The sequence below is a fragment of the Anopheles gambiae genome, chromosome 3, assembly GCF_943734735.2.
Source record: "Anopheles gambiae chromosome 3, idAnoGambNW_F1_1, whole genome shotgun sequence".
In the NCBI taxonomy this organism is placed as follows: Eukaryota; Metazoa; Arthropoda; class Insecta; order Diptera; family Culicidae; genus Anopheles; species Anopheles gambiae.
In genome coordinates this window covers 78,039,490-78,062,269 of record NC_064602.1, presented here as the reverse complement: position 1 = coordinate 78,062,269, position 22,780 = coordinate 78,039,490, and the positions used below count along the sequence as shown (strand labels likewise).

The window sequence follows — 22,780 nt, the reverse complement described above, 5'->3', positions numbered from 1 at the left end:
GGACCCGAGCCACATCGATGGAAGGATGAGAGAACCGTCATTCGTTACGGTGGAATGTGGCTTGCGGCCAAATTGCACAACCAGACGATACGACTGCCTCATCCGGCGTTACAAAAACACGCAACCCAGCTCATGACGATGTTTGTCTTAATCTTTCACGGTACCATGCCGGCTTTGCAGGGTGGATTGCGTTTGCTATCTGCCGTTGATTGGATATTTCCACGAGGATAGCAAAGGAAGCTCCAAAACACGTCGGATGAGTGATTTTTTACATGAATATTCGTACACCACCAATACAATCGATCAATACCCACACACAATCGCTCAATATATGAGATCAGTTGAAGCGATTTGTAACACCTCCGCCATTAGATCCTCTGCCCGATAGCTCATTAATCGGTTAATAAGGTTTTGCCAAATACATAAACTACCTTCTACCGTCAGTCTCGTCCCTCTCTAACCAACCATGAGTCCTCTCCCATGGTTCTGTATGTGCATGTTCCCCTCTTGTGCTGAGACCCCCGGGAAGGAAGATCGGAAAATCAGAGATTAGAGTGTTTTCCTTGGCATTATTTGGCCAATCGCTTTTCCGATAAACGTGATCTCCTCCATTTCGCTTCGTTGTCCCATCATGTACTGGTTCCCGTATGTCCTTGTCAATTAGCAATTGCGCATGGCACTGACGTCACGGCAAACGGAACAGGATGCGCTTCCTTTTCGCGTGCGCGGTACGTTATCTCTTTCATTCGACATCTCTCTTCTACAAGTATGTTCTATTCTTTCACTACCCTTTAGCACGAAGACTTCTCTGGTGCCCCCGATTCCTGTAGAAAGAACGACGAATAGAGAGCTCCATGGAAATCTCTTCCCCATGGCAGACATGGAAGAAGGAGAAGGAGGCTTACCCGTGTCTCCATGCTGCTCCAACACTATTTATGGAGCCATTTTGTTCGAACAGAAGAGATAAATACATAATCCTTCTAATTTCCGTAAATCAGTAATCGTTCTCACCTTCTCCGTCGACCTTCGTGAAGCTCACCTGAAGATAACAAGCGCGTAGGAGTTCGGCAGCACATTATATTTCATTGGTAGTACATAGGAAGAGCTCCATGTTTAGATAAATGACAACCATTACAAACGAGTCCATTTCCGCCACACCAAACACCTTGTCCTCCCGTAGAATTGTAAATCAGATTTGGAAAATAAATAATCGCTTATGTGCAGCGCGCGCGTGTCTTCATGAAATGATCCGAAACTGGCCAGAGAGCCTGAAAGAGACCAAAGATATGAGAGAAAGAGTCAAAATATTGTGAGAAGTGAGTTTTCCTATTTCCAATTTTTCATTTTTCCTCCCTTACTCACTCTTTTCCGTTGTTCCGCAATTCGCTCCGACGAGGTCCCAGCAGGTCCGCGGATTATGTGCAGATCAGTGTCGTGTGTCCTGCCTTACCAACTGACGGGGTATGGTGGAAGGGCATGCCAGAATGATCCCTTCTCTTTCTGCTGTTTTCCATCGTCCTTTTTCTAGCTTCAGCGGTACCGTCGCACACATAAGCATTAGATTTGTTTACCTTGCTGCCTTCGCTCCGGATTTTCTACTTTGTGCAACGCCATCCTCGTGGCGCAGGGAAATTACTGGGGTACGTGGAAGGACTTCCCTTCAACCGGACCATCCAGGAAAGGAGCTACTTTGATGGCGTCAAACTGTGCCAGCCTCACTTTTGCGCGAACTGTCGGATGGCATTGGTGTGACTGGGGAGTTGACATCAGTTGGACCCGTTGCCATCGTAACGTGAACCTGTCAGTGAAGGCCAAGAATCGTATTCTGTGCATCATAGTAGCTAGGCAAGTGATAAAGAAAGGACATTTGACGACATGGCGGAGAAGTGTATTGTGAACATCGAATCTTTGAATCAAGCAGAATATAGCTTTTTTGTCAAGTAGTGAATCAAACATTCCCCATTAGATTGAACCCGGAAGAAAATTTTAATCTTCTATCCCGGATATTTGTGTTACTTTATGTGAATATGACCTGCCGAAAAAAATAGAGACTCTTGCAAAAAAACGTTTCTCTGTCGCGTGTATTGTTCGCTTCAACTCTCCGGTATTGGAAACATCCTGTTCCTATCATCCCGCAGCGGAAGTAACAACTGAAAATGGATTGGGACATCGTTGACATGTAAGTAGATTAGTTTTTGGTCTCCCTTTTATGGTTTTGAATCAACTAATTGGCCTTTAAGTCCCTGATGACTTACTTTTGTCGTAATTCCTCGACAATAATGAAAATTCTTGTCAATGTCTTTTTTGCCATGACGAACAGATCACATTTTCACGGATCGATGGCATGCAGTCAGTTTATGTAATGATTTCTTTCGGAAGATTCACAACCGTCCAGCGCTTAAATCTCTCTTTTTTTAATTTCCGGTCCTTTTCAGCTTTAATTTCCACCCGGAGAACCAGGAGCTTGACATTGGCATTCAATCAATCCTGCTGAGGGAATCGAGCTTCATCACAACACTTCCACATGCTGAGGACGAATCTTCAGAATGCCACAACACACCAATGATCCATTTATCTTCATCTTGGAAGCCTTCTAAATGCATGTAAGTACACCAATACTGCCTAACCTACGTGGAAACAAGCGTTTTGTCGTTCCCAAGGATTAAGAAATTACATTCGCACGATTTGAGGTTGATAAATACTCACAGCGACAAACGCAACGAACCCTTGCCTCAACTTCCTTTCGATAAAAACTATTTGTTTGGTAAACGTACCAACCCTGGTGTGGATTAGCAGACGATAAATGAGTTCCTGGGACCTTTGTACTTTGTACTGGCAGTTGTGATGGGTGGAGGGAGCTTTTGTCCTTCGCTTTTCGGTTGTGGACATGGTTCCTGTCTCTACCATTCGACATAGATTGGCTTCCTTAAAGTCAACACAATACAGCATCCCATTCAACGATCCCAACAATCAGGTCAGGATGGGATATGATATGAACGTCCTCTATACGCCAACCTCCTCTTTCAATTCAGGTGGTAAAACTGTGTCGGGAAAAATACTTTTTACTGCGAAAGCGTGTGCAACGAACATAAATTATAACTGAACATGATTGGCTTCATTTGCGGATATGAATACGTAATGCAGTGTTCTGGAATGGAAAATAGTTGATTATTTCGCCGCAGTTATCATGGACATACATAACAAATTAATCTATAAACATGCATGACTGTGTAATATGTTGTAAAAAATTATGGAAATATGAAATGATTCTTCTCTAATTTATTCATTACTTTTGAAAAGACTTTAAAGTAAACCTCAAAGGTTAGGAAATCTGTTCCTCAAAAGAGGTTTCCTTACAGAAAGGCTTCAGGTTCACACTTTCTGCAAACACACGTGTGACGAAAACTTTCTAGTCCGAACCACCCCTTATCCTTATCTCTTTATCCTTCCTGTATTGGTCACGTTCTTTGGTCTTATGAAACATTCAATCCACAGAGTCGTAGAAACGTTCTCATCCTCTTGTGTTTGCTTGCTGGAACACACAACTTCACCAACACCAAGCTACAGCATCAACTTTTGTGCAACTTTCCTTCATGCAATCTCGATTTCAAGTCAACCGATGAGCGCCCAAATGATTGGGAAACTAGAAACAATCCGAAAAGCGGGACAAAGTTTCATTGTTTCATACATTTTTAATCATCCGGAATGAAATCTGGAACGGATTTGTGCAGAGAAATTGATGGATCGGTTGTTTGTTATTTGAAATTGGTTTGATTTTTATCTTGAGATATTTGATTGGGAGAAAACATAACTTCATTTCCGTATTACCTATTTATTTAAGGAAAATCAAGTCCACACCTTTCCCATTTTTTCATTTTCACAAGGCATTTTGAAGCCGTATAAACCTCCAACGCGATTTATAAAAACGATTTTATTTGCAGGAAATCAACGCCATAATTATCCAAAGAAGGAGATTGCATTAATTACTTCATAAGGCTTCTGCAAGATACTTGTTGCAAGAAAAATCCTACTTTACCTTTAACGAAGTTTTCCAAAAACTCAAACAAACGTGATTCGGTACATTAAAAGATATTGGAGCAGCAAAAAACATTCTCCCCATCGGTGCCAGACGTGTTTTTTAAACGGAAACCCTCAGCATATTTAACGAGAACCCAAAGACAACAATAACTCGCTGCTAATTAACGCTATTTGCATAGGCACAGTCCGAAAAAATCCGTGAAAAAGACGGTCTCGCTACTCGACAGACAGTTGAACGAATGGAAATTACGCGAATTTACGTTGGAGTTGCGGCATATTGCATGATTTATGAACCTTTGCATCCATCTGTAGGAACAACTCCCCAATCAGACCTATTTGCATGACCCTTTATGAATCGGGAAATGCTCCGTGACGGAAAGTTTTGTGCTAAATAAATATCATCAACCGATTCCATTTGTGTTGGAATATGTTTTACTAATCAATGGCGATCAATTGTGGCCTTGCATGCTTAACAATCGTCCGCACAATCAGGCAAATAAATTATTCCTAATCGTCCAATGTCAGTCGCAGACGTGAACCGATAATAGTTGGCAGCATTTCAATGAGTTATTATTTGCTCAATTATTTCCATAAACAATCGAAAAGGTTAGCAGAGAGTTCGTTTTGACAATGGTGTATGTTCAATTCACACACTATTATTATGCACCTTACATTTATTGGAAAAGTCTTCAACCATGTTCAAATCACTCAGAGTCTGCTCTTCTACAAACGACTCTCTCCGCTGTGCTTTCCCTCGAAGGACATTTTTCCAAAGGGGCGTTGCTAGACGATGGACCAATCAGTGCTCTGTTCTCTTCGGAGGGTACGGAAAAAGGACTCAAACAGAAGCAAACTGGATGGCTCTCACAGCTGTGCAAACTGAGATGAGATTCCATCGCACTTAGTGAGAGTCTCTTCCATGCTGACGGGTTAGTTTGCTACAATTGCTGTTTGTTTGCGGCTGAGTTTAGATATTCTACAGGCTGAAGATAGATAGAGATTCATTACAATCACTCCATTTCCCGACGGCATTTGATGTCTGTAATCAGTTGTTGTGAATAATATTGTTTGTGTTTCAGATCTCCAGCGTTGGAGCTTCGTGATTCCCACCAGTTGTCCGACACAATGTCCTGTTTAGAGGTATGCAACCTTCTCGTATCATATTTACTACTTCAACCACCGATTTGTTTATCATTTCAATCTCTTTTCACCCTTCAGGAGATGGAAGTACCACACGACATGTTCGAGGAACCCAACGAAAGTTTGAATAAGGCTGCCGTTCCCATTTCACCTCCAGACAACTGCCCCAGTGACTCTAGTCTACGTGACAAACAACTCCACACTGACAACAACAACCTCCAGCCGAGGGACGAAAAGCCTTTCCGGTGTGCCATCTGTCCCAAGGCGTTCCGACTTTCCTCCACACTGTCCGCCCACAAGAAGCTGCACGACCAAAGAGGACCCGGTCTACGGTGTGAGACGTGTGGACGAGCCTTCACGCAACCCAGCGCTCTCTCGAGCCATCGACTGCTGCATCGGTCGGATCGGCCACACAGCTGCAGCCTCTGTGGAAAGCAGTTCGTTCGGCTGCATGCCCTCAAGACACACGTGCTTAGTCACGCGAACGAACGACCCTACGAGTGTGACCAGTGTGGAAAAGCTTTTACCGAAAAGCACGTGCTCGTACGCCATCGCAAGACGCACAGTAACGAACGGCCCCATGAATGTGCCGTTTGCTCGAAGGCCTTCAAGGAGCGGTATGACCTGCTGCGCCACACGCTCATTCACAGTGGACTGCGGCCGCACAAGTGTCCCGACTGCTCCAAAACCTTCGTCCAATCCAATGCACTGGTTAAACATCGAAAGTGTCACGAACGGGAACGCACCGTTGGCCGTCATCAGTTGAACGCAGCTTCCTTTGCTGTAACTAGGGCCGAAACTACGTGTTGCTAAGTGAAACAGTGACGGAGCGAGAAGCAACAAATGTTAATGTTGATTTGCAGAGTGTAAATAGAAACGTGTTTGAGCAAATGTTATTGTGAGTGTCTTTGGAACGGCATTGGGAGGAAGTGTACAATTAAATAAAGTGTGTATATATTCACCGATATGCTACTGAGTCATCTTAATAATGGTTTCACATGGAATATTAAATTGACGGACGCTCTGATGACGAACGACGAAAATGAATGTTTTACCTGTTTTAGTGACACTATTGAACAAAGTCACTTTACATTCTCTTACTAAATTACCTACGCAAACAACTAATGTCACCCCAAACCAAAGGGACGTTGTTGCTCCATTCCACAATGCCCCACTACCTGAAGAAGGTTTTGTTAGAACCACTCTGCAAAGACTACTCCTTGCCCAGCGTGGTTCCGCTGATTGTTAAGTAAACATTTTGAAGAGGCAGATTGTCCTGCAACGAAATTACCTTTAATATGTTTGCACAGGAGAGTACAATGCCAATAGTTACGGAGATTGAGAAGCGAATCTTGACATGCTCTTTCCCATCGCTGCTTCAAGTCACGGCGGTGGCAACATTTGAGATGCTTTCTATTTTCAGGATTTAAAAAGGATTTAAATCTCATGCGCTTTCAACACATTTTAGTGCTTGTGGCTTATACTGTGGCCATGGTACGAAAAAAGGCTCTTTGGCAGTAGAAGTAAATCAGCAACGGATTATTTTTGGAGATGGTTTTTGCCTTCAGCTATGACGGACTTTTTTTATTCCACGCAGTTTGCATCGCACAAAAAAAGACGATGTTATTTTTCCATATTTCCCAAATTATGCATGCAAAACGATCCACATAGGTGGTGTTTTTTTAGGACACATTCGAAAAAATCGGAAGGTTATATGAAACCGAAAGTGGGTGTTTCTAGAAAAGCTATTTTTTATGCAGTTAATGGTGATTTTTTCTGCTTGTTTGCTTCATCCAATGTTTTATCGATTTGCACACAATATGGAAATATTTTATCGGGGATTTTTTTCATCACATTCAGCCCTTTTCACAAGTAAAGTTCGAATTATTATAACCATTTTCCAAAAGGACGCATTCTTCTCTATCAAGACACTCTGGCTTTGAAAGAATAATTCCAAATAACTTGCTGAATGATTTCTTCCATCTTTGATCCTACACCGTATCTCCCATCATTCCACATTCCCTCTTACCAGCTCTGCGCCATTTGCAAACAATCATATTTGAAACACGTTTGAATCATGAAAATGGCATAACGAAACTCGTGACAAAATGATTTGTGATGCGACGGTTGGATGATGATTTTAATATGCTCCGAAAATAGTCATGGCGATTCAGAATACGGAGCTACAGAGACACGACGGTAAACCATGTCGAACGTGCTTAAATCCATTCGGGCGTGGCATATAATCCTCGTCGCTTTCGTCAAACATCAAACCCTTCGTTATCATCATTACACTCAATTATGCTGTAACTTTGACCAGGCAATACTAGGGGAATAGAACGTTGAACATTGTAATTGAAACCATTGCCAGGGTTAGCGGCCCTTTTTCATGTCCTTTTCATCGGTGTGGTTCTCCCTAGACCGAATTAGCTGAGTTTTGCACGTAAAATAATTAATGGAGCCAGGAAGCAAACCATCCTCATCTCCTAAAATGGTGTAATGACAATATTGAGAGTTAAGCTCCAAACAATTCCACGCAAAAGAGGCCAACTCATTGTTATGTGCATTAATATCTTAATTAATATTGACATTTTAAGGCTGATTTGTCCTAAGTAGACCATTTCTGATAATAATGACTTCATTTTTTATGGCATCGCATACATACGTAAACTACAAGAAGTAATAAATACCTTGTGAAATCTATATAGATGCGAAATATGCCTCCGGAAATTTGCTAGGACAGAGATGCATATCGTAAAATCACAATCTTCATTTCCATCACATCCAAACCACTCACCCTTTTCTAACACCATCAAATAAACGAGAGGGAAATGCAAAAGTACTTTGCTCAGCTTACGTGACGACCACAACACCAAGGACTAGTAGGCCACGTGCATGGATGGTAACGATTAGCCGGTCCCTGTGTGGGTTTGTTTTTGTCACTTTGATTTGGCGTAAAACAGCTTACTGATTCCGGATCAGACGGGGTGGCGTAAAGCCTTCGGGGTGTGTTTCTCATTTTGTGACACATTGTACATTGCCGCCGGTAGTTGCTGGTATTAACAAAATACACCGTGATGCTGAGTGAGGTGATACATTGAAGTGTGGGAATTAATTTACTAAATGATTTTTAAATTAAGTGTTCAGGCTTAGCCGGTCTCGTAGTACAGTCGTCAACTCGTACGACTTAACAACATGCCCGTCATGGGTTCAATCCCCAAATAGACCGCGCCGCCATACGTAGGACTGACTATCCTGCTATGGGGGGGGGGGGAATAAATTAGTCACTGAAAGCCAAGCCCACAAGTGGGTACAGGCAGGCCTTGACCGACATCGGTTGTTGAGCCAAAGAAGCAGAAGCAGTTCAGGCTTAGGCATGGAAGCCCTGCCAGTTGATTCGTGTTTAACGAAACACGAAGATCATTCGTTGAGTTCGGAGCGTTCGGGCACGATCGATTAGTTTATAAGTGTTACGTTTTCGGGTGGTTCGTAATATAAAACGTTAAAACAACACGCGTTTACTCATACAGCTAACAGGATACTTTTTATTCCGCTTACTTCCTAATCGCGTTCCTACTTGCTTGACCGCTTATCCGAGAGTGTCCTCACGATCCCTGGCTAAACCCGAACACACTCACGTTCCGAGGCGCGCAGCTCCTGAGTGCCTAAGGGCGTTTTCTACTCGTCACAACATCTCCCCCTTTTAGTTCATACGATAGGGTGCAAACCTTCGTGGTACCGTTCTATTTCTAGAAGAGCGACGAGGTGCAAGTGGCTGTTGGGCTTCGCGATGACAAGGGGTATGCTGCGTCGACCTTGATGATGCTATTGTTGGCTGTGACGCGCTTTCTGGCTGTAACATGCATGTCGTAGAAGTCTGAGGTATAGACGTACATGCAACGGGTGTCTCTGTCTCGCTAGGATTGATCGTGGTTTGCGGCGGTAACGGTAAATTCCACGATTCCAACAAAACACTTAGAGGAATGCTAGCTAATGACCTGTTTTCAGTGCTTTCATAAAATCGTTGTCTTATCTGGTTCATATGACACCTCCTAGTACGCCGATCATTTGTTTGCACCAGATACATTACGTGGCCAATCCTTCTAACTATAACCGCAGGTATCCATTTCCAATTGTTTCGGCTATACTCTTTGATAAATACTAGATCGCTTTGTTTGAATAATCTCGTGCTGTTGTATGTGGCTTGGTTCTCTAATCTTGGTGGCGGCCGCAGTAACTCAAAACAGGTTCTAATATGTCTTCCAAACATGAGCTCTGCGGGTGATTTGTTCTGCTCTACCTGAGGATTTGGAGTTGTTCTATACGTTTGCAGGAATATGTCGATTGCCTCTTGTAACGCCATGCCACCAATTCTTATCTTCCGCAATGCCCTTTTAAACGAATCCACAAAACGCTCGGCCTGGCCGTTGGACTGAGGGTGGAACGGCGCTGTTCTCATATGATGCACACCATTTTTCAAACAAAAATCACTGAATGCTTCGCTGGTAAATTGCGTACCATTATCTGTTACTAAAGTCACCGGCATGCCAAACCGGGCGAATAATCCTCTCAACATAGTTATCGTAGCTGTTGATGTACTACTTGGTGTCTTAAATATTTCCGGCCACTTAGAGTGTGCATCAACTACAATCAGAAAATATTCCCCATCAATGGGTCCTGCATAATCTACGTGTATGCGCTCCCATGGAGTGTTAGTTTTACCCCAAGCCTGTGGAGATTCATGTGGTGGTGATTTTGCGGCAGTTGCACACGATGAACATGTTCTGACATACTCCATTATATCTCTATCCAAGAATGGCCAATATATATAACTTCGTGCAACTGACTTCATTCTTTGCATACCTGGATGACCCTGGTGCAATTGCTTCAAACAACGCTCTCGCAATCTTTGTGGTATCACCACTCTCTCCCCGAAAAGAATACAACCATCAATAAGCGTTAAAGCATCCTTTCTGCTATTAAGACATGCTAGCTCATTACCGTAAGACACGCTTGTTGGCCAACCATCTTGTATATAATGTCGCACTTTACGTAGCATCGCGTCTGCCGATGTATGCCTTTCTATTTCCCTGAAGCTTATAGGAAAATTACTCATGGCCTCTATCGCCATAGCCTTTACATCTCTTTCCATCTCTATACTGGCGATAACATAATCATCCTCTGGTTGCGAACGGTTTTTTATCAATCTGGATAATATATCCGCGTTGCCAAACTGCTCAGTTCTAACGTATTCGATCTCAAAATCGTATAATTGCAGAGTTAATGCAAATCTTTGCAATCTATTTGCTGTATAAATCGGTATGCCTTTCTTAGAGCCAAAAATTTGCAATAGCGGTCGATGATCCGTCTGCAGTAAAAAATGCCGTCCATATAACATTCTGTGGAATTTTGTTACTGCATAAACTATTGCCAACCCTTCACGGTCAATTTGGCTATATCGTTTCTCTGCCTCTGTTAACGCTCTCGAAGCGTGCTGAACCACTTTCATACTACCATCCGCATACCTATGGCTCAATGTAGCTCCTAACCCAACAGAGGATGCATCAGCTGATACCACTATCTTTTCATTAGGGTTATAGTGCGCGAGGAGCAAATTTGATGAAAGTATCTTCTTAAACTGATCAAACGCTTCTTTACATTTATGATCCCACTGGAAACGCTCTCCGTGCTTTAATAATTCATCCAAGCGAAATCGGAGCTGTCGCATATTCGGCACGAATTTTCCATAATAATTTATGGCTCCCAGAAACGATCTAATCTCAGTGAGGTTTGTAGGCTCCGGTAAATTTCTTATCGCTGCAATCTTATTTGGATCTGGTCTTAAACCTTGACTATCAATTACGTGCCCCAGGTATCTTATTTCATTCGTTTTAAATTCGCATTTTTCGTTTCTGATGGTAAATCCATATTCCTCGATTCGCTTTAACACATCCTTTAAATGCCTATCATGTTCTGCTTCGGTTGCGCCTCCGATGATTAAATCATCCATATACCCACACACTCTCTTAGTTCCAGCTAGCATTGTGTCGATCAGTTGCTGAAAAGCTGCTGGAGCAACCTTTATGCCTGGTGGGAGGCGATTATAGTAGTATAGGCCACGATGCGTATTGATTGTAAGAATATGCCGGTAATCTTCGTCTATCTGAACTTGAAGGAATGCATCAGATAAATCTATCTTGCTAAATATGTGGCATCCTGATAGCTTTGCGAATATGTCATCGGGCAATGGAAGCGGGTATTCATGAGCACATAAAGATGAATTCAACCCTGTTGAATAATCGCCACATATTCTAATTTGCCCATTTGCTTTCCTTACTACTACTATGGGAGCCGCCCATTCAGAAAAGTTTGTAGGTGTTATAACTCCAAGTTTTTCTAATCTATTCAACTCATCATCTACGGCACTCTCCATGGCATGAGCTACAGGCCGCTTGGGACGGAAAATAGGTGCAACACCTTCTCTTAACTTCAGCTTTATATTTGCCTTAGTACATAATCCCAATGTGTTGCGAAAAACTGTCGGAAATTGCTCTTTAATTTGCTCTATCTTCATTACACTTTCCGCTGGTCTCTCTTGATTTTCCGAAATATGACAGCAAAATCTATCCATCGGTACAGACCACAGATTAAAACGATCGATTAAATCTGTACCAAGCAATCGTAAATTCGCATCAGCCACTCGTATTGTTGCTACTAGACTTTTTTCTTTAATCCCAACTTGTGCTCTAAATTCTCCGTTTAGCTGCAACCTAGCACCAGATGCTGTTTTGGCTCTTATTGTCACTGGCCTTAAACATGGACTCCCAATTCTTTTCCATAACTGACGATCTATAACCGTAATATCCGAAGCTGTATCTAATTGTAACCTCACATCCATACCAAACAGTTTTACAGGCACGAACTTCCGCCGACCACATACGCTCATAGCATTTACTCGAACCACACGTAGATCTGCACTATCATTCCTTCGACGGAATCCAAACGGTTTTCTTCGGTGAAAGCAATTTTTCCCTATGTGCCCTTGTTTACCACACACGTTGCACACAATACGCTTTCTAGTACAATCACGTTGTAAATGCTGTCCTCCGCATGACCAGCATGATCGGTAAAACTTTAACTGTTGCTTGCTTCGTTGCCTGTGCTGGAACCCCTGTTGCTGTTTAACATCTTTTTTTACGGCATAAACATTACCCTCGTGAACTTTTTCTATCATAGCACTGTCCTCTTTTAAATTGATAATACGCTGACAATCGGCGGTCAAGCTTTCTAGCGTTATATCTGTACGATCTTCGATACGCGATAGCAAACGTGTCCTTATTTCCACATCTTCTTCATTTTTAATTCCACATACAAACACTAGGCATTTTAATTGTTCCTCACTTATCTTGCCGATTTCAAAATCTACACACACACGGTTTACACGACACGCATACGACAAATAATCCTCCCCACGAGCCTTTGTTGTATTGAGGCACTTATACCTTCTGCTTAATAGAGATTCCCTATTACCAAACAGAGCCGTTAGCTTATTTATCGTTTCTTGGAAACTGAAATCTCGCGTATACCTCGGCAATATAAAATTAGCGTAACGATTATACTCCGCAGCACCTAACTTTCTGACTAACAAACGCACTTTCGCTTCATCTTCCAACCTCGATGCATCTTTTGCGAAAAAATCTTCATATCGTGCATACCAAGCCGCAAAAGTAATTTTAGCTTCCTCGTCATACTGAAATTCTCTTACATGGGAACTTAACGAATCCAGTATTTGCTCCGGATTAAGCACTGGAACGGACACAGATTGACGCTCTGGCTGGTGTTGTTTCTGCATCATCAACTGGTTCATTTGTATCTGCAATTGTAAAATCATCTGCATTAGATCGGGTGACGAAGCATTTTGTGGTTGGGAAGAAAGCGTTTGTCCCGTATTATGCGATGGCGATATCGTCGCATTCTGCCCGGGAGCAGCACTCAGCGATGGCGGCACCCCCGCGTTTTGTGCCGGCGCTGTTACAAGCGATGGCGGATTCTGCACTGACGCCACTTGACCGCGCGCTTGCTGGTCCAATGACCCCAACACGAACGCACTGGACGATCCGCTTGCAGGCTGGTGTACGGCTGCTGCGCTCTGCTGCCAAAACATTTGCGAAAGCCGTCGTTGCTCCTCTTCCGATGATTCGCTGCCACTTGGATTCATTCTCCTGCGCTTGCGTTTAGACGGAATTTTGTCCACTTTTCTTCACTCAATACTTCTTTCACTGATAGTTCTTTTTTTTTTCTCGTACAATTCACTCGCTGCTATATTTGTCTTAAACACCAATTTTATCACGGAATAATGTTAATGTTCACATACACACACAATTTTCTTTTAACATCGCTTTTTTATCACTCGTCGCCACTGTTACGTTTTCGGGTGGTTCGTAATATAAAACGTTAAAACAACACGCGTTTACTCATACAGCTAACAGGATACTTTTTATTCCGCTTACTTCCTAATCGCGTTCCTACTTGCTTGACCGCTTATCCGAGAGTGTCCTCACGATCCCTGGCTAAACCCGAACACACTCACGTTCCGAGGCGCGCAGCTCCTGAGTGCCTAAGGGCGTTTTCTACTCGTCACAACAATAAGTATAAGTGAATTGCGTGAAATAAACTCTCTTCTAATTGTGCAATACAAGGAACAACACCCGGTAATTATAAAACGCTAGAAAAAGTTACACCGAAACACGAAAGAACATTATCCGAAATCGTACAATCGAGATTGAACATTAAGTGATTGCCTTAGCAGCTTTTTTCAACGATTGGCTACCGTTTTCTGACACTGAAGAACAGGAATTTAAATCTGTTAAAAATTTACTGACTCCTTTGCTTCGATCAATGTCTTCTTACTTCTGTCCCACAAACAGCAAACAAGCAAAACCTTCGTGTGCCTTCTGGACCAACGGAAATCTCCAGAACCACGCCACAGCCTACTCAAACACACTCTCGTAGCCCGGGATTATGTTTCCACTATTTACACATCAATTAATTCCCATAATGACTTCTTCCAATTGCTTGCCAGAAGCAGCCTAAAGGACCCTGCCATGATCCTGTCCCTTTGCCATTCTTTGAAGGAGAAAGTGCGCCTCCGAAATGAACAACAGCTGAACCAACTCTTGCCTGAAGTGGTTGCCGCAGATTGCTTCCCACAAAGGTACTTCTGGCCCGAAAATTGATCCTTTACAGACACCTTTCGCAAACGAAATCCATTTTGGGGAACATTTGTCGTCCGTTGATCTTTTTATTGCATTGCTTGTGGTTGCACAATGTGGTTCAATGGATGATGATTCAGCCGTACCGGCGAACTCGTTCGACGAGAAACATTCGTCGCTCATGAGTGGACAGGGTTGTACCGCTAGGTTGGCCAGTACAAAATCTACACGGTTTTCTAATTTTTGATCTAGAGGGCTATGAAATGAGTGAAAATAAGCGTCGCGGCGAACGTTCCCAGGAACGAACGAGTTCGCCGGTATGGCTGATTGTTACATTACAGACACCTGGCCATGGCTCGGGGTGAATTTCATGCAACTTCTAGGTTAACGTTGAATTGCAGACCATAAAGCTTCGTTGAACAAAATGGATTATGATCCAATAATCCAAGAAATGGCATTCAGCCGTACCGGCGAACTCGTTCGTTCCTGGGAACGTTCGCCGCGACGCTCATTTTCACTCATTTCATAGCCCTCTAGATCAAAAATTAGAAAACCGTATAGATTTTGTTCTGGTCAACCTGCCAGTACAACCCTGTCCACTCATGAGCGACGAATGTTTCTCGTCGAACGAGTTCGCCGGTACGGCTGATTATCTTTGGTGATGCCCACCAAAAAAAAAGAAAAAATCTCGGTTTGAAACGAATGTAAACAACCGCATATGCAAACACCAGGGTTTTTTTTTATTAGAATGAATATTCATACTTACTAGCAGTTTCCAAGCGGGACATCGTTCAGCCATACCGGCGAACTCGTTCGACGAGAAACATTCGTCGCTCATGAGTGGACAGGGTTGTACCGCTAGGTTGGCCTGTACAAAATCTATACGGGTTTCTAATTTTTGATCTAGAGGGCTATGAAATGAGTGAAAATGAGCGTCGCGGCGAACGTTCCCAGGAACGAACGAGTTCACCGGTACGGCTGGTTATCAGATTGCTTTCAGCAACAATTTATTTACCTAATGGTGAATTTGTCACTCAAATGTTTACTCGATTTCAGGAACCAGCTTCTGCTTTGTTTACTCGATCGACGCACATCGATAGAATTTTGTGGAGTGGTTTGACGTTTTGCTGCAGTGGCACATTCCATCGATGACGTCATATTGGGAGGTATTCAAGCTCCCCATGTAACGTTTTTTTGCAACTTCCCAAAGGCGAATCATTTGGCGCAAGGCCACGGAGCCACACCTGTACAAGAAGTTATTAGGCGCAAAGCCACGGGAGTGACAAAATGCAGTTTTTTTTTGCAAAACGTGAGCTTGTATCACTTTTTAAGCTTTATCAAAATGTCGTAACCTGGAGCAGCCAGGAAATTCTTTCTTTTCTTTCTTTTTTTGGCACAACAACCGCTGGCGGTCAAGGCCTGCCTGTACCCACTAGTGAAGTGGGCTTGGCTTTCAGTGACTTAATTGTTACCACAGCAGGATAGTCAATCCTACCGTATGGGGGCACGGTCTATTCGGAGCATGAACCCATGACGGGCGTGTTGTTAAGTCATTCGAGTTGACGACTGTACCACCAGACCGGCAAGCCAGGAAGTAAAGTTGACAAAAGTTGGCAACAAGTGAAAAAGCGTAAACAAACAGCTATTTGGCGCAGTTGTGACCCATTGCTGTGATAATTAATAATGCTAAAATGCATGTTTCTAATTGATATATGCATCTATTTAGTACTTCTTAAACAAAATATCGATGATATTAAGATGTTTGAGCCTTTTGTGGTTTTTGTGTAAATTATTGGTGCGGCCACGAGAAAAGCTCATTTTTGCAGATGACAAGCCATTTTGACAAAGTTGAAAATTTTTTCAACATTTTTTCAGCTCCGTGGCCACGCGCTAAATGAAACACCAAAATTGTATCCGGCAGATGAAGTTTGTATTAGTCAGATAACGTTTGTACGGTCTCTACAAATATTGTACAACCAAACATCTGAAAATGCCTCGTATTGGAAACACTGCAAACCGTAATTAATGTTCCCAGAAAAATGCGCCAGGTTCTGAGTATAAATGAATAAATCTCCTTACGTATATGGTGAGCACGGGTTTTTACACATTTGATGTTCGTTCAATATGCTTATGAATTCGATATGATGATAATAAACTGAATTTTTCTTTTTGATAAATAACAACTTAATATTTACGGAGTATTGTTATTCCTTCCGAAACTTCAACTTTTCATTTCATTTCATTTCATTTATTTAATACAATATCCGCCATCAAGGCTAAATATAATAGACTTAAAACTAATTTAATACTAACAAATAAACAAAATAATTCATGAAAAACTAAGCCTAACTAACCTAGTCTTGACCTAGCAAAAAAGAAAAGAAAAAAAACAAGAGTAGAGCGTAGAGACTATCATAAACTTAACAAAAACAAAAAAAAAGAGAGTAATAGAAAACTAAGGAGAATAATTAAAGGGAATTAGAAAAAAAATACGGTTACGGAAAGAGTTAAGAGAGGAGTCGAAATCAAAGAGATAGTAAAAGTGGTTAAACAACCTGAAACAGGACAGAAGAAGGTTATTGAAAGTATAAAGAGTATGACGTGTTTCAATTGACAGAGGATCACGTGGACGAAGAGAACGAGAGGGAACATACAGCGAGATAGACGAGAGTAAATCAGGAGCATCAGTAGCAGAAAGTAATAAGCCACCAATAAAACAAGCCTGAAACACTTGGCGGCGGAAGCTTAAGGAGTGAAGATTGAATAACTGCAATCGCGTTTCATAGGGAGGTAGTGAGGCAGCACCGAACAAACGACGAAAGGCAATCCTGGTAAAGAGGCGCTGAATGCTTTCAATTCTCGAACAGCCATCAATAGTGGGAGGATTCCAGATGATACTTGCATATTCAAGAATAGGCCTTACCAAAGCACAATAAAGGATTCTTAGGATGATTTGATCTCTAAAAATAGAGGTAAAACGTAAGATAAACCCAAGGGTTCGATTTGCTTTTAGTAGCACCTCATCAAGCTGCAGTTTAAAGTTAAGACGACAGTCAAGTATAATACCAAGGTCACGGATGGACATAACACGAGAGAGGGAAGCGCTAGAGAGAGTATAGTTAAATAAAATAGGAGAAAGAGAGTGAGAGAAAGAAATAACAGAACATTTTTCGGGACACAGGCGAAGTAAATTGGATGAACACCAATGAGCAATGAGCAATGAGCATGGATGCACTATCGAAATAAATCAAATAAATGATCTCACACGATGTAAAGAATCGCTTCCCATAAACGGTTCCTGTTATCTAAACGAAATATCACTCTAGGATCACGTGAGTTCCCCGTGGGAAATTGAAAGCTTCTCGGGATAAGGAGTACAGCTCTTTCCTATATTGACTCGGATACTTCTCTACTCGTTTATGTGATGATGGATGGAAACGCCCGTAAGCAGTAACGTTAGACCAACTTCCGAGCTATGTTGCTCAATGCCTTGCGGGTATTTCGAGCTGTATCTTTTTCGGAGTATCCTGATTGTCTTTAATAGCCAGAGAGGCCACTTCCAGGATAGCAAAAAAGCATTAAGATAAGCATTGTCATAACGTTTGGAGATGTTCTGGCTTCGTATATTGAAAAAGTTTATTCTCACCACCGTCTTCCGTGACAGTGTTCTTGGGGAGAGGGGTAAGGGTAAGGTAAATGTTGGAGGTTTTATTCCCTTCCTTATTCCAATCGGCACTGCCGTGACCAGGATTCGAACCTGGGTTACTACGGCCACAACGTAGGGTCCTAACCACTAGACGATCACGGCTACAGACGGTGATTGGAAAGTTTCTTACACGAACAGCTCAACTTTCGATCCAAATCGACGGCTTTACTGGCCATGCAGTGGGGAAAGCATCGACTGGCCAACTGAAGAGAAAGTACGACAAAGAAACAGAGCGAAGCGTATGGAACAATACGATCGAATCTCCATTCCAGGGTGGGGTGAACCCAAGCAATGTAAAGAAACGAGATCAAAGGTAAGCATGGTGAATGTGTTGGTGGTTAAAAATATATCCAAAATGTTATTCCTCTGTCCTCCACCATCATTATCAATGAATACTACAAGTTCAGTGAAGATTTGTTCAGTAAAAGTAGAATTTATTTAGAGCAACGGATGGGATTGGATGATAAAAATGTTTCCGCCCGGGATTGAACCGGGGGCCTTCCGCGTGTTAGGCGGATGTGATAACCACTACACCACGGAAACTTGCATCTGTTGTTCTCTATGTATTTGCGAGGTTTGGGTAAAGCTTAACATCAATTGTTAGATGATTTCAGTCTTATGCTGTACCTCAAAGTTCGGTCACGTTAAACAAATCGAAACTGTTCCACCATCGTACGCAAAATGCATCCAGAACATACGCAAATGAAGCATGTTTCGCATGAGAGCATGTGCTTCGAACACGAAATGAAAATATAAATAAATCAACACATCATTCCATAATACCTTTAGCCGTTTCAATGAACGATGAACGTGGAACAACCCGAAGGCCAATCCGCGGTACAGGTGAATGATTATTGATTATGTTCATGACTCATTAGGGACATTAAGTCCTTTGGCTGAGCTCCATACACTGCATCGACGTTGTTGGGAATGCTTTCTGAGTATTGGTTTATGATTTGACTGTTGCACAATTCAAATATTACTTTCTACAGTTATTTATGACAACGAACAATTCTGCCAACAAAACCATGGCGTCACATCCAGTTAATTCACTCTCGAGTAGAAATCCACTTTCCAAATTAATTGTAAACATGCCGATTCTTAGCAAGATTGCGTCGTTCTAATGGATTTCTCTCCATACACTCCATGATGCACAACACATAACAAAACACCCTTTTTTGCCCAAACCGACCATGTTACATCAATTCCGGCTCTTTTCTGGGAGGTTTTTGTTCTATTGCGCTCCCTCGGCACCGATTGGCGATAGAAAAACAACTGCGAGGCAGTTTAAATTTAATTATAAACTGTTGTTTTTCTTCATCCTTGTGCAACCAAAAGCACACGCGGACTCTCACTCGGACCCGAGCCACATCGATGGAAGGATGAGAGAACCGTCATTCGTTACGGTGGAATGTGGCTTGCGGCCATATTGCACAACCAGACGATACGGCTGCCACATCCGGCGTTACAAAAACACGCAACCCAGCTCATGTCGATGTTTGTCTTAATCTTTCACGGTACCATGCCGGCTTTGCAGAGTGGATTGTGTTTGCTATCTGCCGTTGATTGGATATTTCGACGAGGATAGCAAAAAAACCTCCAAAACACGTCGGATGAGTGATTTTTTACAATAATATTCGCACATCACCAATACAATCTATCAATACCCACACATAATCGGACAATATATGAGATCAGTTGAAGCGATTTGTAACACCTCCGCCATTGAATCCTCTGCCCGATAGCTTACTAATCGGTTAATAAGGTTTTGCCAAATACATAAACTAACTTCTACCACCAGTCTCGTCCTTCTCAAACCAACCATGAGTCCTCTCCCATGGTTCTGTATGTGCATGTTCCCCTCCTGTGCTGAGACCCCCGGGAAGGAACATCAGAAAATCAGAGATTAGAGTGTTTTCCTTGGCATTATTTGGCCAATCGCTTTTCCGATAAACGTGATCTCCTCCATTTCACTTCGTTGTCTCATCATGTACTGGTTCCCGTATGTCCTTGTCAATTAGCAATTGCGCATGGTCTGACGTCACGGCAAACGGAACAGGATGCGCTTCCTTTTCGCGTGCGCGGTACGTTATCTCTTTCAACTGACATCTCTCTTCTACAAGTATAACCTATACTTTCACTGTCCTGAACAACGAAGACCTCTCTCGTGCCCCAGATTCCTCTAGAAAGAACGCCAAATAGAGAGCTCCATGGAAATCTCTTCCCCATGGCAGACATGGAAGAAGGAGAAGGACGCTTACCCGTGTCTCCCTGCTGCTCCTACACTATTTATGGAGCCATTTTGTTCGAACAGAAGAGATAAATACATAATCCTTCTAATTTCCGTAAATCAGTAATCGTTCTCACCTTCTCCGTCGACCTTCGTGAAGCTCACCTGAAGATAACAAGCGCGTAGGAGTTCGGCAGCACATTATATTTCATTGGTAGTACATAGGAAGAGCTCCATGTTCAGATAAATGACAACCATTACAAACGAGTCCATTTCCGCCACACCAAACACCTTTACCTCCCGTAGAATTGTAAATCTGATTTGGAAAATAAATAATCGCTTATGTGCAGCGCGCGCGTGTCCTCATGAAATGATCCGAAACTGGCCAGAAAGACTGAAAGAGACCAAAGATATGAGAGAAAGAGTCAAAATATTGTGAGAAGTGAGCTTTCCTATTTCCTATTTTTCATTTTTCCTCCCTTACTCACTCTTTTCCGTTGTTCCGCAATTCGCTCCGACAAGGTCCCAGCAGGTCCGCGGATTATGTGCAGATCAGTGTCGTGTGTCCTGCCTTACCAACTGACGGGGTATGGTGGAAGGGCATGCCTGAATAATTCCTTCTCTTTCTGCTGTTTTCCATCGTCCTTTTTCTAGCTTCAGCGGTACCGTCGCACATATAAGCATTAGATTTGTTTACCTTGCTGCCTTCGCTCCGGATTTTCTACTTTGTGCAACGCCATCCTCGTGGGGCAGGGAGATGACTTGGGTGCGTTTAAGGACTTCCCTTCAACCGAACCATCCAGGAAAGGAGCTACTTTGATGGCGTCAAACTGTGCCAGGCTCACTTTTGCGCGAACTGTCGAATAGAATTGGTGTGATTGGGGAGTTGACATCAGTTGGACCCGTTGCCATCGTAACGTGTACCTGTCAGTGAAGGCCAAGAACGGTATTCTGTGCATCATAGTAGCTAGGCAAGTGATAAAGAAGGAACAATTGATGACATGGCGGGGAAGTGTATTGTGAACATCGAATCTTTGAATCAAGCAGAATATATCTTTTTTATCAAGTAGTGAATCAAATTTTAATCTTCTATCCTGGATATTTGTGTTACTTTATATGAATGTGACCTACCGAAAGAAATAGAGACTGATGCAAAAAACGTTTCTCTGTCGCGTGTATTGTTCGCTTCAACTCTCCAGTATTGGAAACATCCTGTTCCTATCATCCCGGAGCGGAAGGAACAACTTAAAATGGATTGGAACATCGTTGACATGTAAGTAGATTAGTTTTTAGATTCCCTTTTATTGTTTTGAATCAACTAATTGGCCTTTAAGTCCCTGATGACTTACTTTTGTCGTAATTCCTCGACCCTAATGAACATTCTTGCCGATGTCTTTTTTGCCATGACGAACAGATCACATTTTCACGGATCGGTGGCATGCAGTCAATTTATGTATTGATTTCTAATTGAGCCTGAAAATAAGAGCATTTGGAAGATTCAGAACCGTCCAGCTTCATTATCAATGTTTCTTTTTTATTTACGGTCCTTTTCAGTTTTAATTTCCACCCGGAGAACCAGGAGCTAGACATTGGCATTCAATCAATCCTGCTGAGGGAATCGAGCTTCATCACAACACTTCCACATGCTGAGGACGAATCTTCAGAATGCCACAACACACCAATGATCCATTTATCTTCATCTTGGAAGCCTTTTAAATGCATGTGAGTACACCAACACTGTCTAATCTACGTGGAAACAAGCGTTGTGTCGTTCCCAAGGATTAAGAAATTATATTCGCACGATTTGAGGTTGATAAATACTCACAGCGACAAACGCAACGAATCCTTTCCTCAATTAGCTTTCCGATGAAAACTATTTGTTTGCTAAACGTACCAACCCTGGTGTGGATTAGCAGACGATAAATGAGTTCCTGGGACCTTTGTACTTTGTACTGGCAGTTGTGATGGGTGGAGGGAGCTTTTGTCGTTCGCTTTTCGGTTGTTGACATGGTTCCCGTTTCTATCATTCGGTCGATATTGGACGGCTTCCTTAAAGTCAACACAATACAGCATCCCATTCAACGATCCCAACAATCAGGTCAGGATGGGATATGATATGAACGTCCTCCATACGCCAACCTCCTCTTTCAATTCAGGTGAAAAAAGTGTGTCGGGAAAAATACTTTTTACTGCGAAAGCGTGTGCAACGAACATAAATTATAACTGAACATGATTGGCTTCATTTGCGGATATGAATACGTAATGGAGTGTTCTGGAATGGAAAATAGTGGATTATTTTGCCGCAGTTATCATGGAGAAACATAACAAATGAATCCATAAACATGCATGACTGTGTGATATGTTGTAAAAAAATTATGGAAATATGAAATGATTCTTCTTTTGTTCATTCATTACTTTTGAAAAGACTTTACAGTAAACCTCAAAGGTTAGAAA

General features: G+C 42.4%; 2 protein-coding genes, 1 long non-coding RNA gene and 2 other non-coding genes across 6 annotated transcripts in view; 2 read left to right on the top strand and 3 right to left on the bottom strand.

The window, feature by feature from the left end:
* Positions 1 to 257: 257 nt before the first annotated feature.
* Positions 258 to 1,496, bottom strand: LOC133393046 (uncharacterized). The gene is made up of 3 exons (XR_009765971.1): positions 1,363 to 1,496; positions 906 to 1,268; positions 258 to 824 (listed from the first exon to the last, which is right to left on the bottom strand). It is a non-coding gene; the product is annotated as an uncharacterized LOC133393046 (long non-coding RNA).
* LOC133393044 (zinc finger protein 397-like) overlaps positions 1,390 to 22,780 on the top strand; it is a 24,553-nt gene continuing 3,162 nt past the window's right edge. Inside the window, exons 1-4 of one of the 2 annotated variants that reach the window (XM_061656192.1) lie at positions 1,402 to 2,179; positions 2,436 to 2,603; positions 5,118 to 5,178; positions 5,257 to 6,143. In XM_061656192.1, coding sequence (XP_061512176.1) covers positions 2,157 to 2,179; positions 2,436 to 2,603; positions 5,118 to 5,178; positions 5,257 to 5,991 — 987 coding nt within the window. In that variant the 5' untranslated portion in view covers positions 1,402 to 2,156 and the 3' untranslated portion in view covers positions 5,992 to 6,143. Of the gene's footprint in view, positions 2,180 to 2,435; positions 2,604 to 5,117; positions 5,179 to 5,256; positions 6,144 to 22,780 lie in introns of those variants that run through there. The other variant, XM_061656193.1, reaches the window with a different exon arrangement.
* On the bottom strand, positions 18,127 to 18,198 carry Trnah-gug (transfer RNA histidin (anticodon GUG)). The gene has a single exon. It is a non-coding gene; the product is annotated as a tRNA-His (tRNA).
* On the bottom strand, positions 18,567 to 18,639 carry Trnav-aac (transfer RNA valine (anticodon AAC)). The gene has a single exon. It is a non-coding gene; the product is annotated as a tRNA-Val (tRNA).
* Positions 21,693 to 22,780, top strand: part of LOC133393045 (zinc finger protein 154-like) — a 27,293-nt gene continuing 26,205 nt past the window's right edge. Inside the window, exon 1 of the mRNA XM_061656195.1 lies at positions 21,693 to 22,048. Coding sequence (XP_061512179.1) covers positions 22,008 to 22,048 — 41 coding nt within the window. The 5' untranslated portion in view covers positions 21,693 to 22,007. The remainder of the gene's footprint in view (positions 22,049 to 22,780) is intronic.